The 19,993-nt window shown below is 42.8% G+C and overlaps 1 protein-coding gene across 9 annotated transcripts in view; it reads left to right on the plus strand.

Moving 5' to 3' along the window:
- LTBP1 (latent transforming growth factor beta binding protein 1) overlaps window positions 1–18,646 on the plus strand; it is a 244,734-nt gene extending 226,088 nt beyond the window's left edge. For all 9 annotated transcript variants that reach the window (XM_066618199.1, XM_066618207.1, XM_066618215.1 and 6 more), the window contains 3 exons: window positions 8,911–9,036; window positions 15,972–16,121; window positions 17,765–18,646. In XM_066618199.1, coding sequence (XP_066474296.1) covers window positions 8,911–9,036; window positions 15,972–16,121; window positions 17,765–17,934 — 446 coding nt within the window. In that variant the 3' untranslated portion in view covers window positions 17,935–18,646. The remainder of the gene's footprint in view (window positions 1–8,910; window positions 9,037–15,971; window positions 16,122–17,764) is intronic.
- Window positions 18,647–19,993: the final 1,347 nt, after the last annotated feature.

The following is a 19,993-nucleotide window of genomic DNA, read 5'->3' on the forward strand; positions in this document are numbered from 1 at the left end:
CAGGAATAACAGTGGTCCCTGTGCATCTTCCTGAATGCCATTTGGTCCATTTAAAGCATGTGGGGTATGGGGGCTGCTGTTAACATCCTTTGGGTCAATCCTTCCCTTTCCGCCCAATGCGATAAGGCTCCTATGATAGTGCTAACAGCTGAAAAGCAGTCCGTACTGTTGCAAAAGGCACTCCAATAGTGCGCGAGTCAGTGTGCTGCCAAGAGCACCAGTGGGAAGGCCTGTGCCTTCCCACGCACACCCTCCATAGAGCCTGCACTTGCCAGAGCAGGTAAGATGATGGGAGAGGTGGGGGCTGAACAGAGGCTGGAAGGAGGCAAAGCTGGGCAGGGAGGGGGGCATAATGGGGGGCTAGGAAGGCATGGGAGCAGGAGGATCTGTTGCAGAAGGCCCACACCAGATCCTGTTCCCTCTGGCAGCAGCCTCCCCTCCACGTTTCTCTCCTTGAACTTGCAAAATTGCTGGCACAGGTCCAAGGAGTCCCATTTAAAATCCACTTTCCCTGCTGAAGTTCCCAGGTGCCTCCATGGGATGCAGTGTTTGCCAATTTCGCGTCGCTGCAATGGTGGGGGGAAGGATAGGATTGGACTGTGTGTGACGGTGTGGTCTGTGTGTGTTCTCACTTTGGTGAGACCTTGCTACTGCAGTATAAAAGCATAAGAGACTGAGGTGGTGTAGATGAGCCAGAAGCACATGCTGTATTTTCCCACAATTGAACATGAATATGTTGCCCTGGTAAAAGAAAAAAATAGAATTTAATTTCCTACTCAGCTTTTTGGAGTATTTTGGAGGAAAATCCTGGGAAGGCAAAGGCTCTAAACTTTCAATCCCAAGAGCAAACCAGAAAGCATCAATAAAGCCACAGCAGTCACATAGGCTGTATAGTCTGTTTTAGTATCACTTTAACCATGGGAGAAATTATTGTTTCAGGGCAGCGAAGCAATCTGCTGCATTAAAACATCCCACATGATTGAAAGGATTTTTGATAAGCAGCCTATGGACAAGAAAGTGCCTAATAGTTCTGCAGCTTAACTGTTCAGATGTAAATATAGTTTTTCATCCCTATTGTAATGTGTTTGTGACAGTGAATCCTTTGGCATAGATTGGCTCAAAATCAGGGCCTAGGAGAGGGGGGGTAAAGGGGGTAATTTGTACGCAGGCCCAGAGTTAGAAAGGGCACCCACGAGTCAAAGGAGGGGGCCCAGAAAATTCCTGGGATTTGATATTTTCCTATCTCACCTGAACTCGCTGCTTGTGCATGATATAGGAGGCACAACTGCAGGTATGCAGTGGCAACTGCTGCTGCAAGCCATGCACACTGGGCCTGGGAATGCATCCATGACTCTCCTTAACACTGTGTCACATCTGGGAGGAAACTGGTCTGCTACAGTGGCTCTTTGGCTTGTGGATCTGATAACCATGAAGGAGTGTAAAGGAGCTCCACACTCCAAGGAGCTCCACACTCCAAAGGAGCTCCACACTCCAAAGGAGTGTAAAGGAGCACAGCTGTGGGACTGCAGCTGCTGCAGAAGTTTATTTTGGTGCACACAGGGCACTTTCCATTCTAGTGTGAGTCTAACTACAATGATGCTATTTTTCGGAACGGTTTTCTATATTTCAAAGACTTTAGAGAGACTAAGGAGTGTGTTTCCATATAACTTTATCTAGCTGCCAGTGCCACATGGTTGGGTAGACCTGGGTTCCGCATGAAGAAGCATGGTAAACCTGGGCTCCAAAGACTGTTCTGGCTGTCAGCACCCTCCCCCTTCCTTATTTTGTCTCCTGTTCTGCCTACTCCTACTTCCCCCCTCCCCCATTAGGAAAGGGCCCAAAAGAAACTTTGTACCCCCTGATAAAATTCCTCTCAGAGGCCCTGCTCAAAATGGTTAGTTGCTCAAGAGAGCAAAAAAGGTTTGCAGTCCAGTTTTTGTGCGGGAAGAGAAGATTGTCAGTCTGACTGGGATTAAAAGCTGCCACAGGACATGGCTGAGGAAATAAATCTTGGAATGTCGAAAGTTAAGTGACAGGAAGCCCAGAGTCAGGAAGGGTGAAGGAAGGGTCCAGATCAGACCACGGGCTGAAACGAGGAACATTTCTCCTTCCCCATACTCACTCTTACCTGGCCCCCCAGGCAACCAGTGTCTACTGGTATGCAGAGCCAACTGCTTGTAGCAGTGGCCAGCCCACACACTCCAGCTGGGCACATTTTGCAACAGCTAGAAAGCACCTCACACCTATTGGCTAGGCACCAATAGGCCTGGACTATAAGAGAGATGATCAAAGATACTGAAGATAAGGAGAGGCTATGTGCTGAGTAAAAGGAATGCTAGCAATGCTGGACAAGAGTCAGGATTGCAAAAATCAGTGGGTCAGTATCCTGAAGTGCAGGAACTGAAGAAAGCCATGCATGGATGTTGCGTACCTGAAGAAAGGGACCAAGGCAAAAAGAGTACTTGAACAAAACTACACATAGGATCTCCAGACAAACAAACAGGACCTAGGGAAAGCTACACATTGAACCTGCAGATGGGACCTAGAGATGTATCCTGTTTACACATTGATAGGAAAGAAGTAGGCAGACAGCAGAGGGAGCCAAAAAGCTTAAAGTTGCTATCCAAACCTTGACAATAGGGAAATTCTGCCACCTTTGGCTTCTGCAGGACTGTGACTTGGCAGCCTTAAGGTAACAGGCAGGACTGGGGATGCAGTGGGTGGTGACCTCTATTTCACACATTGACTTGAACTAAAAGAAAGTCAAAGTTTCTTTGATTGCACGCTTACCATTCTTATTTGAATGCAGCTTGTCTTAAACCAGTGAGTTGGCCAGAAACAAACAGCTCTCTGAGGAATATCTGAAGAATAATCATATGTGAATACATAATCGCGTGTAGCCTAAAATGGGGGAGGGAGAATACCCCATCTCCTTAAATGGTTCCCTAATTGTTTAAATAGACATTCTCAGTTTTGATCCCAAATGAGGCAATTCCCTGAGAGGGCAGCTGAAGCAATAGCAACTCAAGATGCACAACCTCTGGTTGGGACGATTGATGTAATTGGGAATAATACATTATTTTAATTGACGTTCCTCTAGTCCCCAGTGATGTCTTCTATGATTAAACTGTTGTATTTTAAAACGCCTCTGAGATATTGCTATGCTTTTGACAGATTTGGCACTTTTCTTTCCTAGTGATGTTGATGAGACACTGGCTAAGAAATAAAACTTTCATTTGAAGACAGGAAAGAAGCCTTGGCTATTGTGCATTTGTAGCATGGCCACCTCAGGAGATTTTTTTAGAATATTCTTTGTGTGTCATATCAAGTACATGGAAGAACATGGAATGAACTGTTCTACCAAGTTGTCATTATAATCCTAATATTTTGATGTCAAAGCATACATCTGAGCTACTATAGCTACTATGCTGCCACCATGAGAACTAAATCCCCATGTATAAAATTATTCAGCTATTCACTTTTGTCATGGGTTTCTATTCCCCTGCCATTCGATTTTAAATACAAGCAGCTTCCATCTCTATTCAAATGCTGCTGATTTAAACCATTATCCATGTGTAGTACTGAGATCTGCCCTGGTACAGTAACAGTGAAAGCTGCAGCTTCCTTTTGTAGGCTGGTTATAGATTATGGTTCCAAGTTTCAGAGGAACGGGAACAAAATCAAGCGGAGCTGGGAGAAAATAACATTTATTAAGAGAACATTTCTTGTTACAATTACAACATGTATCTCCAGATATAAGATGTATATTTTTTCAGAGTGGGGTCAATCTGAGTAATTTTAACAAACACGTTTTTGCAAGAATGAAAAGATGAATTAGTTCCAGGCTTCAGCTACGATGATTAGCGTAATTGCTCAAAGTCATTTCAAAAAATTCTGAAGATTTCCTGCAGCTCTAAAGGAGCTCCACCACAATCACTCTCCCACACACACACACACACACACACACACACACACACACACACACACCTACCTTCCATTAGATTTCATCTTGCCTGGACTCAGTTGTCACAAAGCAAAACAAACACAGGTGGTGCTTAGGAAAGAGAACTGCAGATACCTGAACCATTTTTCACTCTGACAGGGTTCACTTGCATCACCAACAAGGTGTCACTAAACCTGCTGGGTAATAAATATGGTGGTTGTTAAAAATAACACCTTGTGAAGTGACAGGCCTGAGTACATAAAAGGCAGTGCACGTTACAAAATGTAATTACCTTGATCCTGAACACATTTACTTATCTTATTTCCAAATGAGCATGCTTAGGATCACAGGTCTGCCACATTTTGCACTGCCAGTGAAACCACATGGGACAGCTAAAACTAAGCAAAGTAAATGTGGCTTCACATTGTACTTTCCAGTTTTGTTTGCTTTCAGGAAACACAACAGTTTTGACTGTAGGGAAAGCAGAAAAAGGAGGGGAAACCTGTGGGCTATATGAAAAAGTATGAGAAACTGCATGAGAAAGAAATGTATGTTTCTTGTGCAGAATATGTATTATGTGCATATAAAAAAATAAAGGAGTGATGTGTCCTAAAAAGATCTAGGCTGAATCTGGGCAACAGAGAGAGACAAAGGGTGTTAGTGCAAGTGATACTAAATAGATACTTTAGTGTGGAGTGTAATTTGCAAATGACACGATCAAGAGGGGAGTCCTGGTGCTGGTGTTTTCCTATTTCCACCTGATCTGCTCCTGTGCCAGGCCTAAAATTGGTTGACTCTGCTGTCACTGCAAGGACAAAACCAGGCAAAGAACCCATCTTTGGAAGCCTCCCAGTTACATGGAGAATTTCCCAAACACTTATTCTGTAGCACAGTGGTTCCCAAACTAGCTGCTGCCGTGATGCCCTCAAAACCCAGAAGTGAGTGATGATGACACAAATGTATCACACAGTGACATCACCACCACTCATTACCAGGTTTCAAGATGAAACGTGAGCCCAAAAATTGTGGTAAGAGGGTCAGGGGAGTGCTTTTTCCAGCATATGGCTTTTGCACACTGCAGCTCTTCTAACCATGCTGATCTTCCAGCCACTTATTGGAGACTTGTGCTGAAGTTTGGCTGTTGGGCAGTAGGCTTCCCACAATGCCCTGCTGAATGCCTCACAACTCCCCTAGGCATCACAGCACATACTTTGGGAACAGCTGCTTAGCCTGTAGCCATGGGCCCAGGAAGACTGGGTCAAAGCACTGAGTTCAACCAATAACACCAGGTGACAAGTTTAAAAAGTAGAATGAATTTATTAGAAAGCAAGCAATGGTGGTGGCTATTTGGATAATACAAGGAAGAAAGGACAAGCAGGCTTGGCCATGATCTAGGTATTGGAACGCCCAGATGTAGATCCTAGAAAAAAAATATAAGCAAGCTATAACAGGCAAACTTAAAAACAAAATAATTCCGTAATGGATCTTAACTCACTGTTCCCTATTTGTCCTTACTTAGAGTTTTAACTTTCTAGACACCATTACATCTCTGTGATCCCCAGAGAGGCAGGTGGAACTTGCACACATTCACTCTGAGAAAGACAGATCAGAAAACCTGCAAATCAGCCTGGAGCTTGACCTTAACCTAGGTTCAGACAGGTCACAGGTATAGGTGTTTGTTTCTGGTGAGTAAGATAGGATTACCGTCTAAAACTTACTGAACTCAATGAGCTTAATTCTGAGTAAAATAAATAACACAATTTACAAACCCTTCTAGTCATAGGTCTGTCTAGTTCATGGCCATTTGGGCATCCCCTCTGACTGTTCAGGTAGATTTAGATGCTCAATCAATTTGCAGATGCCAGTCTCAGTGCAGAGCTGGTTTAGGACTATTGTTCTTGATGGACCCAGATGATGAAGACTAGCAGTCCACAAACTACCTATCTGCTTGGCCTTATGGTCTTTCTGCAATTGTGCTAATTTCAAAGTCTCACAGTAAAACAGATGGCGAGAAAAAAAAGGGTGTGAAGCGAGTTCAATCATCACAGCTGGATAAAACGTGGAGAGCCAGTTCAATTCAGAGACACATTCCAGTATCTAGACTTTATGTTCACATTTCAGGTGCATGAATAACAAAAAATATTTAAGCATTCCTTGTGACATAGCCAAAGACAATGCAGGTCGTACATTCCACAGCACTGCATGGTGGAGTGAGAGAAACTGTTATTCCTACTTCAATTGGTGTTGAAATGTTTAACCTCCATTAATTTTATTGGAGTTCCTGGTGGCTTGCATCGCCAGAGATCATGTTCTTTCAGTCTGTAAGAAAATGGCAACAACAACAAAATCAATCATTATGGTTGTCCAACTCTGAGAAACATGCAACTCAGTTGTGCAAATGGAAAATAGTATGGAGGGAAAACTCTGCTTTCCTGAAAATCATGCACATTTCAAAGAACATCTATTCATCATAGGAAAGTGCCAGTACCCTTGTCTCCTCTTGAATCCGATATTACGAAATTCATTTGTGCTTGGCTCTCATTCAGATACTTTCCTTCCAGCTTTCTTTTTACACTGACTGTTCCTACACTCTTAAATCATTGCTTTACACATGCAATTCTCTTGGTATGGGTGTTCCATCCAAATGTTTGTTTGGTTTTCTAATATAGTATTGAACTGTGTGATCATACACTAAAATGTTAGAAGAACCCTTCAAAAGAGGCTTTTGTTTTCTGACTGTAGATCATGTTTCTAACACAAGGGATTGGTTCACATGTAATGCCAAGTCATGGTTTGATACTACAGTACTGAGACCTAGGCTCCCAAACTCTCCCTCCCATTATTATTATTTATTATTATTATTATTAACAGTATTTATATACCACTTTTCAACAAAAAGTTCACAAAGCGGTTTACAGAGAAAAATCAAATAACTAATGGCTCCCTGTCCCAATAGGGCTCACAATCTAAAAAGATGCAAAAGAACACCAGCAGGCAGCCACTAGAAAAGACACTGCTGGGGTGAGGAGGGCCCAGTTACTCTCCCCCTGCTAAAAAAAAAAAAAGAGGACTTGAAAAAGTGCCTCTTACTCAGTTAGCAGGGTACATGCATTACATGCTCCCACTTACGAGTTATTTCCTGGTCAGGTCTGAGGAACATAAGAACAGCCCCACTGGATCAGGCCATAGGCCCATCTAGTCCAGCTTCCTGAGAGGGAGAGCAGCAGAGTGGAATCCCTGGGGTCCAGGAGGCCCGGGCCATGGCAAAACAAATGATACAGTACGAAACAAATTCATTATAAAATAAATTTGGGTACCTCAGTCTCAGCCTATCCAGGAATATAGTGTTAATCCATATTCAAGGCACTTTTATTACCCTAATGCATTTAGTACCCTGTCCAGAATTCTATAGAAATGGGAGGCCCAGTCAGGCATCTTGTCCTGACCCAATGCCAGCTCTTAGGAACCCTGTTCCTAGTTTGCTGCAAACCTTAGTTTATCATTCCATCCATACTGGCAAAAAGTGGCTTTTGCTTACCGTGACAACTAGGATTGTAAACAAAAGCTGTAATGGCAAACTATGAGGTACCACAAACCAGAAAGTAACTAACAAAGCAGAGCATAAAATGAGCAAAGAAATGGGGGGGGGGGAGCAAGAGATGAAGTGTTGGTAAATAAAAGGATTGTTCCCACATATGGCCAAATCATAGTTTGGAGTTCCATGTGAACCAGTTCCATGTGTTTTATTCTCTTGTGAATATATTTTGATTTTTTTTTCCAAGGAAGTAAAAGCATAAAATAGTGATTCTCTATACCCACTCCAATGGTGTGCAGTTGGAACAACTTGAGTTAGGCACAAAAGGTCTCTCTTTCTTCTAGCTACCTTCAGAATATGTCTTATAGCCCAATCCTATCCCCTCTCGGCAGACATGATGCAGGGTCACTGCTGCTCCTCACCTTTAAACTTTTGAGTTTACGTAACGCCTAGACCAAGGGTGCTCAATAGGTGGATTGCGATCTACCGGTAGATCGCGAGGCAAAATGAGTAGATCGCGGAGTGCCGACCCCCCCTTCAGGTGCCTCTGGGAGGAAATGCCGGGAGTAAGGCCCATTGTACTCAATGGGGCTTACTCCCAGGTAAGTGTGGCTAGGATTGCAGCCTCACAGCCTAATCCTAGGTATGTCTACTCAGGAGTAAGTCCTGTTATACTCAGTGGGGCTCAAGGTACACCAACATACATTGTACACATAAATGTTATATGTTATGATGGCGCGAACATTGTAAAAAAAACTCTGGTAGATCTCCGGGCCTTGCTGGGTTTCAAAGTAGCTCTCGAGCCAAAAAAGTGTGAGCACCCCTGGCCTAGACTGTATAAGAGCAACCATCTGCACTCAACATTTGCTGCTCTGAAACGTTCTGTAAAGCTCACCACTGGCCTTGCTCTGTAAGCTGCAATCTTTCCCAACACTCTGTATATCCTCTTTCATTTAAAGAGTCCGTGCAGGGGATCACTGTGCTCCAAGGATTGAAATGCAGCAATCTTGCCCCTTCCTCTATGCAGGCTCTTTAAATGGATGAGGAAATGTGGGTTACACTGGGAATAATACCACTTTACAGAGCAAATCCGGTGATGAGCCCTGAAGAGTAGTAAATGTGGGTGGCTCCTGTTGCACAGGCTAGGTCCAAAAATGCAACTTAGATAAAACTCAGTTTACATAAGGGTGTCCAGAATGGAACCCTTATGCTGCAATCCTATCCCTATCTAGCTAGGGGTAAGCTTCATTGACTATAATTGGACTTAGATATGAATAGATATGTATAGGATTGGGTCGTTATGTAAGTTGGGGGGTGCCTGTAGGGTTTTTCAACAATTAAGTGCTATAACCCCATGACAGGGAGATGCATGGATAGCTTTCATTAAAAATACATTCTCTTGTTAATCCAATTTTGCTTTGTTCCCTACCAGAGGATTATGCCCAGTTATGTAATATTCCAGTTCCTGGATCTCGGAGGCCCTACGGGCAAGACGGATTGGTTGATTTTGAGGAGGAGCAGTATACTCCAGAAACAGACCCATATTTCATGGAAGACCGTAAGAAACTTTTATGCCTTGAGACTGAGAATTGAAACTTGAATTTTTCTTGGATATTCAATTCTGTTCACCTGTTTACTTTAAAAAATATGCTTTATATTTGCTCTGCTTATTTTCAGTGATGCTTGTTTTCTGACAGATGTTCTGATGTTTGAGCCAGGAGTTATATATGAGCTCAGTTGGACCCCAAAGTATCATATTAATTTTTAAAGCAGTGAAATACATCTATATTTAACACGAGTTTCCTTGATAGTCAAAAGAATGTCCAGTTTTCTTGAGGTCAAACAAGTATCCCTTTGGAGCCTGAAGCATAAGTTACTCTAGGAACATAAGAATTTTTTTAAAAATGTTACCAGAGAAGTCCATAAGATATTTCCAGTGATGTTAGTTCAACACTGAGGAATAGTCTGGATATTGGACAAGGCTGTCAAACAAGTTGTCTGCAGCCTTATCAGGTCTTTTGGAGACATTTCCAATGTCTCCCCCCACCATATGTTATGCAAATGATTGAATCACATTCAGATGTAAGAAGCTGATGCATCAGATATTGGTAGTATATTTAGAAGTTATCCATAAGGCCTACTACCACCACCCCATAAGAACTAGTAATTTTTCCATGAATTTTTTGTATGTGTGGGCCCTGGGCATCTGATGCATAAGGAATTTAGCTCTCCAGCACATGTGAGTTCGACACCTCTGGTCTGTCAGTTGACTCACAGGATGGATACAGGATTTGGGTTGGCTAAAGAACACTTTCTTGCCTGCCACATACATGCAATTATGGAGAGAGTGAATACAGACTACCGCAGATAGTGAATACTCTCCCACCAGATAAAAGCAAATACATTTTGTCACGCAGCACACAGTTAATCTGTCAAATTAATTGCTACAGAGCACAGTAATTGCCAGTAGCACATATGATATTCTGCGACAGTGTTCGGATACATTTAGACAGAATCAGGGCACAATCCTAACTTGCTCTGGAGCAGGCAAGCCAGGAGGCTTGCGCTGTATTGAGCGCAGGTTTGTGGCTAGCAGCAGCTTAGCCAGAGGCAAGGGGAAACTCTTCCCCTTACCCTGGGTAAGGGCTGCTGGCCCCAATTGGTCTCCTTGGAGTTGCGCCACCTCCTGAGGTGGCACAAGTCCGAGGAGAGTGGAGCAACTTGAAGCTGCCAGATCCCAGCCCGGATCATAACTGCCGGATCCCAGCCCCACCTCCGGCTCCCCGTGTGCCCACCCCCAGGGCCGCCCATCGCCCTCCTTTCTCCCGCCCAGGAACGCGTCCCTCCCTCCTCATCCCCGCCCCCCCAATGCCTTTTCTGCTTGTGTCGGCACAGACTGGCCGGCACAAGCAGCGGAGGGGAAGCTGGCACATAGCACCGGCTTGGCTTCCCTTCGAGGAGGCGCAAACGTGCTTTAGGGAACGTTTGCAACCCTCCCAGGGCGGCCCAAGGGATTTGGGCCAGCCAAACTGCAGGTTTGGCTTGCACCCTCAGTCTGACAAGTGACTGCAAACTACAGGAGTCAGAAAAGTAACATCCTTGTTCAAAGGCAGAGTGTTTGAGCATCCCTTGGCTTCTGGATCTTGGGAGGAATGCATTCCTACTAACTGATTCTTCACAGGTCCCCTTCCTTCCCCTTAAAACAGATATTGGGGGAATCCTAATTATGGAAGGAAGAAACTGCCATAATTAGCCTGAAGATTGTTGCATTGTTTTTGATTTTTTCTGCACAAGGCCACTCAGCAAGTAGACCCTCCCACACATCCTGCTGGTTAGGAGCTAATGTATCTGGGTCCTGTGGATCCTATTGTTTATCCACTCTAAATGTAGATATATGTTGTATGTTCTCTGCTTGATACACAAAAGTGTGTCAGCCAAGGCCTTCATTGGTGCTGTTCCTATACAATACCTTGCAAGGGAAAGTGTAAAACAACAGGCAATTTCAGATGCAGCTTGCTTATCGCCTCCCTGTTTTATTGGGTCTCGTTTATATTACATTTGATTAACACGTCATATCATATAAAGGGAAAAAAGTTACTTCAAGCAGGACAAGAGAGTAGTAAAGTCTTTCATATGTTTTATTCCCTTATTGGCCATCATACAAATACATCCAGCAGAAGCCAACGTAATGATTTCATCTCTGCTGAATGCTGAACAAACTCAATTGACTTACATAGAGTTGTATCAAGTCCAACCATTCAATGTCATATGATTTTAATTAAACAGAACAGCTCTCTGAGTTGAGCTGTTGCTAAATGGTAACATTGTTGAAAATGTGCAAACATTATGTAAATGCTGGGAAGAAATGATGGTGCAGTCAGGGGAGCAAAAGAGAGCCTATTGGAAAAATACATTACCTACTGGTGTTATGTTGGTAGTTTAGTTACAGAGCTTTCCTTCAACTTGTGCCCGTGGAATTCATGAGTTCAAATCAGGGCTATAGCTCTGGTAGAGCTAGAGGGGTAGAGCACCTGATTTGCATGTAGAATGCCCCAACTATGCAGCATCAACCCAGCAGCATAATATGATTGCCACAGTCTAGAGAACTCAGAGCCCAATCCTAAACAGCGCACGCTGGCTCGCTGCTGGCGCGCACTGTCCTCAGTGCCAGTCCAGCATCGAAGCTAGCTTAGCACCAGTGGAAAGCTGGTGCTCAGCGGTCACCCAAACTGCTTGGCAGCAGAGAGGTAGGTGAGACGTGGGGGGAGGTATGATGGGGGAGGGGTGGGGCAGGAGGAGTGCAGGACTGGTGGAGTTCCACTGGATCAGTTCCACTGGATCCTGATCAATCTGTCAGGCCTCGCAGCTCAACATGAAGGCTCTTTATTCTGCACCAACCCAAGGGCTGTTGCAGAATTAAGTAGTGCAATTGCAGGGCTACTTTTCTTACCAGGAGAAGGGAAAGAATGTCCCCTTCTCCCAAGGAACTGCCAGTGGCTGCCCGGTGTGCTTAGGATACCATGGCAGCCATTTTCAGTGGTGTGGCAGCCCTGTGTACCGGGCAGCTTAGAATTGGGCTGTTGGTGTGCACCATGGAGCTTTAGGTATCTTTTTGTAACAGCATCTCTTTCCATCTATTTTGGAACTTAGAGTGTGTTTGATGCAGCATAGCAGACGCTAGCTCAATGGAAAAAATGTTCACAGTCCTTAGGAATTTGGGGCACTTCTTGTGAAACATTTTGAAGATTGAAAGTATGCACCAATGTATGAGATGTGTGTAAATGTGATGAGGGAAAAGTAGCACATAGCTGATTCTGTGTAAAATCTGACTGCTCTTGAATTTACTGTGAGGTGGGGAACAAGATGAAAGTGCTTCATAGCTAGCAAGTAATAGCAAAAGCAGACCTCCTAGTTTTCCAGAGCACTGAAGATGCCTGACAAACAAGCTTTTATAGGGGTCAAGGAGTACCGCTTGACCTGCTCTGGCCTCTTGATGTAAAGAGGCATCTTTGATGGTGTGGCTGGTCTCTCTGCAGTTCTCTTTTGGTGCATAAACTGTTTCCCCACCTGATACATCTCATGTAACCAGTTCAAGATCTGGTACATGCTGAATCCTAACAGGCTTCTATGTTCCATATGTCTTCTAAGCCAACTACCAGTGTTTTGCTAAGCACCAAGATTTGTAATATTGTTTACATTTATGGATATTAAGATATTCATGCCCAAATTTGTTTGGTAGTTGTATGCCAGCCTTCATCTTGATTCCTAAGTTGACTCACAGCAAAGATAGAAAAAAATACCAATTTTTTTTCCCTATGGGCCCATGCAGTCATATAAGAAGGCTTGCAGGGTTTTAGCTTGTTAAAGTTTATTGTGTTATAAATGGCAGCTTAGTAAGAACAACAGATGCATCTCATTTTTCTACTTAGTGTCCATGACTGAGCCTGTGGTGTATGCATTGGAACAACCATATATGTATGATCTGAATCAATTGCATATTTCTAGAGTTTCATATTTGCATATTTTCCTACTTGAGGAGACTAACAGCCCAATCCTATGCATGTCTACTCAGAAGTAAGTCCCATTAGATTCAATGGGGCTTACTCCCAGGAAAGTGTGGATAGGATTGGGCTGTAAAGCAGCAAACTTTTAAGAAGCTGCTCCACCTCATTTACTCCCCCCCCCCAAAAAAAAATCAGGTGTTGTTCCCCCATGAAAGTAATCTTCTTGTGTACAAAGCTGCCTCAAATTTTGAGATTTTGGACCAAAGAGCACTTTTCAAAAATTCTCACTTTGTAGACGGAAAAATGGAGCCATGCCATGGAGCTGAGCTCCTTTGTTTGACCAGTGCAATAATGTGCTGTTCTCACTTTTCCTCACATGCTATCTGATTATACTTTACTGCCATCTGTAGTTCTGTTCAGCTATTGCTATTGCTGTTCAGCTATTGCTTCTGGAAAATGTATACCCTTTTGTGCATTCTATTTAGAACAGAACTAAATACCGTATTTTTCGCTCCATAAGACGCACCTAATTTTTAGAGGAGGAAAACAAGGAAAAAATATTCTGAACCAAATAGTGTAATAAAATATTTAATAAACTATAACAGAATAACATTTGAACCATGTAAAGTGAACAGCAGTCAACAGTGGCATTAAGAACCATTATCACTGTCATTAACAAATGGAGAGACTTAAAGGTTTGAGCACTCTAGTTTTCTGGAAACCCCAAGAACTCATCATCGTTAGAGTCAGAATTTATGAAGCTCACAAAAGCAGGTGCACACAAATAGGGGATCACATTATCTTTCTGCTACAATGATGTTCTGCCAAATTCCAAACCACTGGGCCTCATGCCCGCTTAAGGCTGATCAGTCCCCCTTGTGCAACTCACCAGTGCAGCAAGCAAAAGTGAGTCCAGTTCCAGTCCACAGATGCCAAGTAAATCAGTCCCATCAATCAGAGTTACCAAATCAGAGTCCAGAGCCAATAAGCCAAATTACAGTCCAAGGTCAGGTTCCAGGTAGGTCAGTCAAATCCATCAGGGTATCCAAGTCCAGTCACAATCCACAGTCAGATTCCAAATTCAAAAAACCCAGTCAGTCTCCTCTCCTACCTCCAACCTGCACTCCTTCAAAACCCACAAACCCTTTCTGCCTCTGGTACTCCTTATATCCCTGAGGGCCCTATTGCCTTCCAGTGGCTGCAGCTGTGCAGCACACTCTGCTGGATGCCCAGGCCTTACCCTTAAAGGGGCCACTGCTGACACCACATCTACCTCCTCACCAGATCTTCCAGGATTCCAATACAAGGGGGGGGGGAGCAGATCTCTATACAGACCAGTGCAAAAACAGGGGAAAGGTGTGGGGAAGGGAAGATCTCTGTATAGACATCACAGCAAGACCAGTGCAAAACCCCTTGCTCACAGAACCACACAGAACCGTCAGGTGCTCACTCCCTGGGCTCCCTGGACTCACTCCCTAGGCTCCCTCCCTGGGCTCACAAGCCTGCCAGGGGCTCACTCCTAAGGATGCTTGGACAGGAGAGAAGCCTGCGATTGACTCATTTCGCCTGGAGATCGACTGGTAGCTCTCAATCGACATAATGAGCACCCCTGCTCTAGGGGCTTGCTCAGCAAGACTGCCACTCCACCCACGCTTTCCTGGGAGTGAGCCCCAGTGACGCTGAGACTTACTTCTGACTAGACAGGAGGCTTGCTCAGCAAAACTGCCATCCCACCCACACTTTCCTGGGAAGGCGAGCAGAGCAGAGCGGGCAGGGGGCGGGGCCAGGGGCGGATTTTTTTTTTTTTTTTGCAGTATTTGCTCCATAAGATGCACACACTTTTCCCCCCACTTTTTTGGGGGGGAAAAGTGCGTCTTATGGAGCGAAAAATACGGTAGCTATTGCTAGAATAGCTAAATAGCTATTGCTAGAATAGCTAAATAGCTATTGCTGTTCAGCTATTGCTTCTGGAAAATTTATACCCTTTTGTGCATTCTATTTAGAACAGAACAATGCTTTACAAGGGAACACAGGGCTTCCAGTTCCATATCTCTCTCACAGCACCTTCAGAAATTAAATTGATTCTAACTTTTCAGTGTATTCCCATTTTTGTATTTTTTGGTGTGGTCAAATTTCTTCATGAAACTTCACATGAATAGAGTACAAAGTGCCTCTAAAAATACTGGCATTTTAAGCTTTTGGACCAGTCTTTCTCTGTACAAGAACAGAGAAAAACAATGAGGGCCACAGGAATTTCTACTGTCCCTGCATGGGTGGTTTTACACCTTTGGGAACTAAACTGTAACAAACAGCATTAACTTGTCCATTTAAGAACAATATAGTACCACTAAACCGACACACATTAAAACAGAAATCAGACCAGAAATTCAAGTCATGAACCCAAGGCTGCATTTCACATCTTTTACACAGCAGAAAGTATCCTGAGTTTACATTCACACAAGTTGTGCCATAAATCAGCTTCTCTACTGAAACCTGTAAGTTCCACCCCTCCAAAATGTGATTGGTATGAGTCAAGAAACCCCCACAGGAGGTTTTATTCAGGTGGAGGGGGGCTTCAGATTAAGGGAAAATACCTGGAAGCTGAAAGGGAGAAATAGGAAAGGGTAGCGAAGTTGACTTTAAAAAGGTGGTTTACGCTCACACAACTTGCAAAGGTATAAATGCAGAATGTTGAACAGAATCTGTCTTACCCATGGAATTCCCAGCATCAGATCTAAAGCTGGTCCTACTTCTTTATTAACGTATGTCTATTTTTAAAAATCTAAAGGTGTCCCCCCCACAGATACCCATGGTTCTGTGTATAATGAATGTCATGTCACTGATTTTGTTTTGTTACAAGCCATTGGTATTTATAAACCATTTCTAGTACTGTTTTGTTGGCACAGCGGGACTCTTTTTGGGACTGTAAGATTATGGAAGAGATCAGCAGGTCTTGAACGCATTTGTTTGCAATGTTTTCTCTTCCCAGGTTTACTGAATAGCTTTGAGGAATTACAAGCAGAAGAATGTGGCATTCTGAATGGATGTGAAAATGGACGCTGTGTAAGGGTGCAGGAAGGATATACTTGTGACTGTTTTGATGGCTACCATTTGGACATGACCAAAATGACATGTGTTGGTAAGAATGTGTTTCAGTATTTCATACACAGGCCATTCACATAACCTCCCAAAGATAGAGACCATCCAGGCATCTCTGATTAGAAGTTCAGATATAGTGTTAGTGTTTCTGATTCCTGTGGTCCAGGCCCACATTCCACAGGGAAGATCTCCTGTATGCTCGTCATGAATGGGGGTTGTGCTAGAACTGTGCTATAGTCCAGTTCCTTCTCCTTTCATTGGGACTTGCACAAGAAGAATATTGTACTCTAAATACATGGGCAGTGTGCACTGATCCGGTGCACCATTCACATGGCTGTCAGGAACTTGTAGTGAAATTCATGGTGGATGTCCAACAGTAAATGTGGGTGTTTTCTGAGAAAAAAGGTACTTTCATCTTCTCAAGTATACTTATTGAAATTTTGGGTTAGAGACATTGCAGTGACCAACCAAGGAGGCCAACATTGTCATCTACAAATCCCTTTACTCAGTGGCGTAGCTAAGGGAGTGCAGGGGGTAGCAGTTGCACCAAGCTTTAGAGGAGCAACCAGCTGAGCTTGACACTAGTGACCAAAACTGGGAAAATCTTGGTATTTATGAATAATACCATCATGTTATATATCATTGGAAAGGTAATTTAATGCAGAATACAATGAAACAAACAGCATTGGAATATCTGTATTCTATCAAAAGTTATGACCAATTAACCATAAAATGAAAACACAACTGCCTTATGGAACAAAAAGTGGATTTTCTTAACTCACAGCTGACCTATGAAACTCATTATTCTTAGAGGCAATGACATGTTATTATGTTATTGACATGCTGCAATGACATGTTATCATGATACAGCATGAAACCAATAAGGTGTTAATATGAGTCCATGTATTTTTCATTTCATTTCCATTCAGTTACCCCTGTGGTGACCTTCTTATATTTAGTAAGAGAATCCCTCTTCACCCCAGCACAGTGTCTCTACTTAATTAAATGTGATTTTGTCTGGGGGGGGGGCTACAAATCTTTGATCCCAGGTAGCAGATAGATGCCTTAGCTATGCCACTGACTGGGGGAGGCAGCAGAGCAAGTAGGTGGCAAGCTGCTTGGGTGAAGAGGTGGGTTCCTCCCAATTTTCTTCCTAAACTTTTAAACTTTTTAAAAAGCCCAGGTGTGATGTCACTTCCTGCTGTGACATTACTTCCGGGGCAACATTTTGAGCTTGGCAAATGGGCTAAGTGATCATTAGCTGTGCCACTGCCTTTACTCAGCCTAAATAGTCCAGTTCACTATCACCTTGGTTATATTTTTTACTTGCCATAAGGATTAATGTATGTGTTTTAAAGTGTCATAAGGTATAACAAGACTGTGGAGAAATAATGTTCTTTCCAATGATATTTAGCATTGTTAAGTATCAGGCTTTATAGAGAACAGGTTTTGCTTCTTCATTTGTCCTGTGTTTGAATATCATTGCTGTGCACAGTATAAGTGGCTTATGCCAGGCCCCCTTTTTGAACTTGTACAAGACTGAAGACAAACAGACATTAAAAATCCTCTTGCTACTTGCAGACTAGGAAGTGAGGCTTATGGGCAAGCAGTTGCAGACTGCTGTTCTGTCAGTCCCCAACAACACTACATCAGTTCTGATTTTGTTTGATTTTTTTTCTCCAGATGTAAATGAATGTAATGAACTGAACAACCGGATGTCTCTCTGCAAGAATGCCAAGTGCATTAATACTGAAGGATCATACAAGTGTGTGTGTCTCCCTGGTTATGTCCCTTCAGACAAGCCCAACTACTGCACACCCCTGAACGCGGATACGGACAGTGAACTGGAGTAAGAAATGGGCAGCTGCCTTGTAACTTTAAGCCCATATACTCTGCACTGTATAAAGAGAAGAAGAGAAAGAGGCATATTTAACTTGGGTTAAGAGTGCTTCTAAATCCTGAGGTTGGCTGTATATGGAAACCAAGCAATAAAATATGGCTTCTTACAAGTGAAAGGTGATGAATTAATATACATCAGCTTCACTAAAGCAACAGACCAAATGGACACATACCTGTGTGTAGAAAAAGTAATTAAGTATATAGTGTGTTCATAAATAAAATTCACAGGAATAAGCAAAATGTGGTGTTATTTTTGAACAGAAGGGTTTTTTTTACTATTGCTTGATTTATTTGACATTTAATTAGTTGTGAAAATATTTTATAGTACTTTTTTATTTAGCAGTTCTTTGCCTACTGTTTCTTTGGAAGCTTTTGATCCAGATATTTCAATATAAGCAATTTTCTAAACATACACAAAGTAATGCTCGTCTTTGTCTGGAACATTGGCCAGTGACTTTTTTAAATTGCTAATTGTCTGCCCTGTGGAGCAGGCACTGTTGTTGTTTGTTGTTTGTTTTTTTTAAAGAACACTTCATGGAGAGAAATCCTTTGTATTCGTTTTGTATTCCACATGGCCTTTTACTGCACTTAACATGCCTTAGAACCTGCCTTGCCAAGTTTCAAAGCTGCTAGAGGATGACCATTGGATATCTTTTGTACATTGTACATTGTAACAAAAGATCTGAGCTCTTGTCTGTATTATGTAATGTGTAAATTGAACACAGATCTTGTACTGGTCACCCTAACATATTAAAGCTGTATATTAAAACTCAATAAAATCTACCTTTTTTTAGGAAAAAAAAAAAAAAAGCCTGAACTAACTAAAGTGTCAGTTTATTCTGTTTCATTTATTGTTGTTGCAGTTAATAATCCTAGGCTTTATAAAGCTAGCTGGTCTGTGGCACTTATTCAGAGCCAAAGCATATACGTAGTTGCCATTTTTTATAGAGGACATTTTTCCCCCTTCTGCCTACTGCAATTTCTGATCAAATGTAAGCACCTTGTAGATAGGAATGCAGAGTGCAAATATTGTCAATAAATAATCCTGATTCATTCACCATGTGCAGAACTTGCCATTTTGCAAACCATCTCAATTTGGGGTAAACCGTTCCCTGCAAAATGGCAGATTCCGCTTGTGGCCAGTGAAATAGGTGGCCTGGTCACCACGACAGTGGGCCATGATGTGCAGAAGAAAAAAGCTGGAGCCAGCAAAACAGTTCAGTTTCATTCATCAGTCCTGACTTTAATAGTTGCATTCACAAAGTAGCTCCGGCTCCGATTCTTCTGTGCACGCTTACTTGGGAGTAAACCCCACTGAACACAGTGAGATTTACTCCTGGGTAAACATGCATGAGACTCCAGTGAGTTGTTCACAAGTACCTCCTGTACAGATCCATGGTCCAAGATCCTGTACTAGTTGGTGTAAGAGAAACAACAGTTTTTCAAAATGTCAGGAGAATTCTGAATCTCTCAGCCTAATCCTAGCCAGATTGTCTTAGTGGAACTTTATTCTAAACACGTATGCTGAGGCTTGAATGCTAACATATCACTGTCTAACTCATGCGCGCACACACACACACACACACACACACACACAGAGAGAGAGTTCACTTTTTTAAGCCAGCCTGAAGCAGAAAGATTGTTACCACAGACTATTAATTAAAACTTACAGAAAGCAGTTGTGACTCTTCTGTTGACAAGTGTTAAAGGATCATTTTGATAACAAATTCATTATTACTAAGATTCCACAAATACTACTCCCAACTGTATACTTCTGAAAACCCATCTGAAAAGGAGCCTGAATGTTTGTTTCCTGGTCTGGATTGCATTTAATACATTGTGGTTTGGCTTGAGAGCATTTATAACAATGATCCTGTTATGCAAACAACCTTTTTTTATTTCAAGCATCAGTACTGCTGCCTTAAAGGTCTCTTAAACCTTGGCAAAAGTTAATAAGGGCGCAATCCAAACCCGCGCTGGAGCAGGCAAGCCAGGAGGCTTGGGCTGCATCCA

The sequence above is a fragment of the Tiliqua scincoides genome, chromosome 1 (assembly GCF_035046505.1).
Source record: "Tiliqua scincoides isolate rTilSci1 chromosome 1, rTilSci1.hap2, whole genome shotgun sequence".
Classification (NCBI taxonomy): Eukaryota; Metazoa; Chordata; class Lepidosauria; order Squamata; family Scincidae; genus Tiliqua; species Tiliqua scincoides.